Source organism: Poeciliopsis prolifica, unplaced genomic scaffold (assembly GCF_027474105.1).
Source record: "Poeciliopsis prolifica strain line A6 unplaced genomic scaffold, Auburn_PproV2 SCAFFOLD028, whole genome shotgun sequence".
Classification (NCBI taxonomy): domain Eukaryota; kingdom Metazoa; phylum Chordata; class Actinopteri; order Cyprinodontiformes; family Poeciliidae; genus Poeciliopsis; species Poeciliopsis prolifica.
In genome coordinates, this window is record NW_026562403.1 from 535,023 (window position 1) to 541,376 (window position 6,354).

The 6,354-nt window shown below is 43.1% G+C and overlaps 1 protein-coding gene across 1 annotated transcript; it reads right to left on the reverse strand.

Moving 5' to 3' along the window:
- Positions 1-797: 797 nt before the first annotated feature.
- On the reverse strand, positions 798-6,133 carry prlhr2a (prolactin releasing hormone receptor 2a). Its single transcript, XM_055049013.1, has 3 exons — positions 6,050-6,133; positions 3,400-3,880; positions 798-2,097 (listed from the first exon to the last, which is right to left on the reverse strand). Exons 2-3 carry the CDS (start codon positions 3,858-3,860, stop codon positions 1,461-1,463), a joined length of 1,098 nt encoding a protein of 365 aa, XP_054904988.1. The 5' UTR covers positions 3,861-3,880; positions 6,050-6,133; the 3' UTR covers positions 798-1,460.
- Positions 6,134-6,354: the final 221 nt, after the last annotated feature.

Sequence of the window (6,354 nt, forward strand, 5' to 3'; positions counted from 1 at the left end):
CCATTACACCACAGCGCGCTCACATTTAATCTTCCTTTCTTTTATTGCCAGTAAGTATGGCTGCTGCATGCGATCAACCATTGGATGTCTGTTATCAACGGCGCTGATGAAATAAGCTGCTTATTCAACCAATTAGCAACACCGATACAACACCACAGCACATTAGAATTGTTATAGTGTGAAAAGAGAAGGCAAACCTTTAGATGGCTAGTAAAATGTTTTAAAAACATATCGACCTCAGTTAAACCATGTAGAAAAACCTTTTGCCCGGGTGAGGCTCTTCTCACATTGTGTCTGGTTTTACAGGTGGCCTAACACAAGGAATGTGACAGATGGATACGCCTGTGTCTGGTGGCTCTTGAAGCACTGATTCCACCCACATTGCAGGTATTGTGAATTTCCACCAAACTCTTCAATAGACTTAGCTTTGCAATCCTTTCAAGGTTGTTGTAAAATCTTTTGCTCAAGCATTTTTTTTTACTGTACCTTTACCTTCCAATCAACTTTCCAATAGTTTGCTTGGTTAAGCATTCGCTGAACAGCCTGCTTTTTTCGAAATGACCTTTTGTGTTTTACGCTCCGAGTGAAGACTGTCTCCCTGACAATCTGCTAAGTAGGACAAAGCATAACAGTAAGAATTGTCTGGGGACACTGAATTTCAGGTTTAGATTATAGTTGTGAGCCATAATTATGAAAGTTAACAGAAACCTAGGCTTACATTATACACAACGATTCGTTTAACATATTAAAATAAATAAATAAAAATGAAAGAAATCAAATTTGACATCCCAACATGATACATTTAATTTATTTTATTTTGTGTAAGTAAACAACACTTGACAAAATGGGACACTTTACATTGTTATATTACATGGCTACATCCTGGCCATTGCCTTTCTACGCAATTACCTTAGATTCTCATCACCCTTCAGTGCTCTGTCTGGGCTTTCTTCAATTGATCTCAATTTCTCAGGGAGATGGAGATGAGCAAGAAAGCAGAAAAATTCTGAACATTTCTACAACATTTTCTAAAGTGTTTTCAAATGCATATGACCAACATGCATTTGAAAACATGTTGGTCACGCTTTCAAATATCGAATTAACATTAACAGCAGCTTCGTTCTGCTCGGCACTTCTGTGTTCACAGTGGAGGATAATTGTTTACAACGCAGGAAATTTCCAACAAGCTTCATACATAGGTCATGGCCAAATGTTAGCGACTGAGTGAAATTTAAAACCTCAACACAGCCCACGTCTCCAGGAAGCAATCATTTGTTTCTCAGTAGTAAAAAAATCGCCTAGTTGTGCAAAGCAAAGCGTAGAACAAGGGGCGTTTTATTTTTCAAGGCGAAGGGAGACCTGGTTGACAAGAACTCACTTGAACAGCTCTACCTTAATGGGATCAGTCAGTTATCAGAATGAGATAACTCTACTCGACTGTGGCACAAAGCAGAGGAACTTCACAAAACCACGCTGGCTGTGGCGCAGTTGTTGGCAGAGATGCCAATCCGGCGGCGGCATGTGAACATTTTACGAAGCTCGGCGCGAAAGCGGTCGTGCAGCCATGCGTAGAGGAAAGGGTTACAACAAGACGAGCTCATTGCACACAGATGGCAGAGCAGCTGAATGAGCAGAAAGTAGTGCTTATCAATGAGATCGATGTCAATATCACGCAGGACGTTGAACACGCTAATGGGCATCCAGCAGATGCCAAAAGCTGCAACCACGAGGCTCACAAGGCGAAACGTCTTGCGCTTGCGCAGGCGCTGGGCCTCCGCCTGGCTCTCGGTGTGGTGGCCCGGTACGACGCAGTTCCTCAGCTTGACCGAGATGCACAGGTAGGAGATGCAGAGCGCCGACAGAGGCAGGACGTAGGTGATGAGGAGAGTGCTGTAGGCGTAAGCCAGCCGCTCTCTCTCCTGGCCCATCCAGAATTCCTCGCAGATGGTGAAGCCTTCGTTTTTAAACTCCACGTGGTAGGTGTGAGCCACAGCAGGAGCCACAAGGCCACAGGACAGCAGCCAGATCCCGGACAGGAGGTAGGTGCACGCCAACACTGAGATTCGCTTCTTCAGCGGGTGAACAGTGGCATAATATCTGAGAGGAAGCAGAACGAAAGTTACAAAAGACGGATGGGAACTCATGCGGAAAATGTCAGCATACGTGACTCACTGCAGGGGTGGAAGACGAGCAGCTTCAGTCGATGCTTGCCATTAGGAATTGACATATTATTGTTAGCTGCAAATTAAACCTGCTCAGAAATCGCCAACAGACTTGTTGGAAGCAAATGTGCACTTTTCAACCAGGAAAATGCGACTTTGTTTTGGCCTCAAAAATATTCAGGTCAGATAGTGTAGAATTTGTGCAACACAGCAACAGTGAAAATGTGTTACTATATGACAAATCATCTTTCATCCTGTTTGTCCTTCATTCAGGCAGATTTACATCTGAATAAGCCAAACAGAGGAGGTTAATGGATGATATGTGTTCAGAGCCGAAGAACACTGTGAGAAAGAATTGAAAAAACACTTTTATGATGACAGGAAATCTTCATCAAAAGCCCTGCTGCGCACACAGAAAACGGCCTTAAGATTTCTAACCCTCTCATGCATGTCCCATTATTAGAAAGGTGCAGTTCAGGACATGTGGAAGGGCCTTAAATCTGATTAAATCAGTGCAGCAAACTAAAGTACTCACAGGTCTTCGTTTTCACATTTTGTTGCATTAACAAAAATGGTTATTTGTAAAAAGGAACACACATGAAACATGAGGCGGAAAACACATTAAAAAATCTGAAACATGAGGCGGACATTCTTATGCAGTTCCCAGAGTCGATATCTCCCAGAGTCGCCTTTCTCAGCTATTGCAGCTCCACATCTAAAGGTTTTGCCCATTCTCCTAACTGAACTAGCTCAAATTCACTCAAGTTGAGTAGCAACACATGACTTTAGGTCTGGACTTTGACTGGGCCATTCTGACACAAACTTCCTCTGACCTAAACCATTCCATCACAGTTCTGGTGAAGGTTTGTTGGGTGAACCTTTTCCACACTCTCAAATCTCAGTTTTTCTTCCAGGATTTCCCTTTAGCTTTGGTTAATCTTCTCCGTAAACTCTGAGAAAAAGGATACCAACAGCATGATGCTGCCTCCACCATGTTTCACTGTTGGAATTCTGTGTCCATGCAACGTGGTGGAACCCTAATTTTTCACACTCAGGGCGTTTTATCTTTTTCCACATCTATGCTGTGTCCTCTAAATAACTTCTGGTAAGCTCGAAGCTCTGACTTCATTTAAATATTAGCTTGCATGATATTTAAATTATTATGCAAGCTGTACTGAAATCTAATAGTCGCCCTATTTACAGATTCTCCTTCCTACAATATGGTGGACAAACCTACCTGTCCACGCCGATGGCAGTAAGCGTAAACACCGACACGTAAACCGTCACCGGCTGGATGAGGTACACCAGGTAGCACATGAATCGGCCGAACACCCAGCCATGAGGGTTGAAAGCGTAGGCCAGAGTGAAGGGGACGCACGTGGCGCACATCAGCATGTCAGAGAAAGCCAAATTCCCAATGAAGAAGTTGGTGACGTTGTGCATCTTGCGGGTGCGGCATATCACGTAGAGGAGGAGGTAATTGCCAAAGATGCCGACGATGGCCACAAGGGTGTAGCAGGGTATTATAAGCAGCTTGAATGACTGAAGTAGCTCCACGCCAGCAAACTGAGGGATGTGCGTGGAGGAGCTGTTCTGCAGCACCACCTCAAACACCGGCGCCGTGTCGTTCCCGCCGTCGTCGCGCTGCATGTATGTGTCGCTGTGCTCGGCAGTCCAGCTGCTGCCTGTGCCCTCCATCCAGAGAGGACGGTGTGGACCTGAAGGGAGGAAATAATGTTCTGTCATAGAGCTTAATCAAGTTTTTTTTTTTTTAATATTCCTTTTTTGTCTTTCTTTTCAACAGGATGGGATGCCACCCTGTGGTGAATAAGAAAGCTTTACTCCACATGTGGCTGAAATAGGTGCTAATTCACAGTTTCACAGTTTTTCAGGCGTACTGCATTAGGTCACTACAGTATTTATAGATCTCAGCTGATTAAGTCTTCACACATAACTGGTTATTTTAATTTAATGTTTATGGTACCTTTATTTGTTGTGAATGACACGCACACACAAAACATTTTCAAGGCCTTCTTGTTAATAGGGACACCACATGTTGAGAAAATAGATGTGTTTAAACTCAGTTTGGGAGTTGTGAAATCTCCACTTTATGTGATGAGACAGAATTATTATTTAAAGGAAATATTTTTTTACTTTTTAAAGTGCTGGTATTCTATATTTTTCAGGCACATATGGTGCTTATATAGCACAATTAAGTAACTATGGTTTTTTTGTGTTATTTATTTTGAATTATGTAGATGATGCCTATAGCTTCTCGCTCATTCCAAAAATTTCAGAAAACCGAATAAAATGTTCCATTATGTTGTTATAGAAATGCTATATATTAGTATATGAAAAAACATGATTTAAAAAAAACTTGATTTTGTAATTAAACGCCTTGAAATTGTCTCTTAAACGAGCTCCCACCCTTTGCGACATGTCCGCCTCAGCACATCATCACGACAGTGCTTTTCAATATGGGATCTAGAAATGCTCTTAGGAGCGTTGGACTGAGAAGTTGTTTGTATGTTGAGCTCAACAGATGCAAAGTTTCACCAGGTGTTTGCTAGTAGTTGCTGACGCTAGTCTGGAGGAGCTGTGTTGGGATGTTCTGTGGCCATACAGGCCAGAGACAGAAAATGTAATCTTTCTATAAGCATTGCAGTAGAAAAACTTGTTGCTGTAAGTGGACTCAGTTGTATATCAACAGTAGTGGTGGTAAGACAGGGCGATGTCCGAACTTTTGTCTTTCTCTTAATGTATTTCAGAACTTTGTGTGAGCAATGACAGTCCCTGACTAAACGACTCAAGTGACACATTTAAACGGAAGAATTTCACCGCCATATTAAGAGACCACAAAGACATGAATGAAAGTTCCAGCTGCAGTGTAATTCTGACATCAAGTATACTACAGAAAGGCTATCTTCGGTCTTATTTATAGCTTCAGGAGACCTTCAGCTCAAACACTGAATAATAAAGCAAATCCTGCTGCGTGACTCACCTACTGTGGACAAACTGCTGTCCATGCTCTGCACAGCTTCTTGTGCACAACCCCAGAGGTGGTGGCTCTGGGTGCACTATATTTAGCTCATGTAAGGATATTTGAAGGATATGTGCGGTCTGACATGCTGTGGGTAGGATTGGAGATATGGAATTGACTCAGGTGGGAAACAAATTGATGAGGAAAAACGTGCACTTTCAAAATCTGTGTTCAGGCAGTTTAAGTTGAGTGGATCGTGGTGATGATCTGTTCAAATGCACGATGAGAACGAGTCTATTCAAATCGTGCTAAAAATTAATTTTAATTTTATCACGTATGCATATATGCATATAAAGGGCATTTAATTGCAGGCTGCAGCAGGAGCAGACAGTGCGCTCAGGTGTGGATGTGGCGATGCTCCCAATTGTGCAGGCAGCATTTAAAAAGTCTGACCTGTTTCTTGCGATTTTCAGCTTAAAACAGTAGGACGCTTGAAAAAACGCGTAAACAGGTGGGATTTAACGTGAAAGGCACGCGTTTCTCCTGAAAATGTCGATTTGTGTTTGGAATAAATGTTACACATCCCGGACCAAAATGCAGAGAGTGGCGCCGGTTGATATTTATTATTTTTCATGTTGGCTTTTATCTGAAACTCAAGGTGTTTATTAATCTCCACTGTCTCAGTTGGATGCAGAAAAGAAAAAAATGTCAGGCATGATTGGTTAAAGACCGATGGAGCGATTTACAAACACACTTGAAGAACTTTCCCTTAAATGACGCGTTCTCACGCCTAATTCCTCTCCTTGTCCTGTTTATCAAGTCCTCGCTTGCGCTTGCGTACTTTCAAAACAAAACAAAGGAGAGTCCCTACACATTTTTGTTTTTGAAGACGATTAAATCCTCTTACCTTAAGCTCAGTTTCCCAGGTTTTAGTCGCAGGTTGGCTCGCGCGCCTCCTCTCAGGAGTTGATGCGTCTCGCGCGCGCTCCTCTCGCGAACGGAGGCTGCAGCAGACGCGCGCTTTTATTATTATTGCTCACGTGTCTGTCAGACTCAGATAAGCGCGCGGGTTTGTGTGTGTGTGTGGGGGTGGGGGGGGGGATCAACAAGTTCGGCTCTCGGAGACGGGATCGCTTTGGTACCTCCCTCGAAATTGACTGACGGTCTCGGCCGATTGAAGGAGTTCGTGAGGCGGTGAAGCCCTCAAATCCT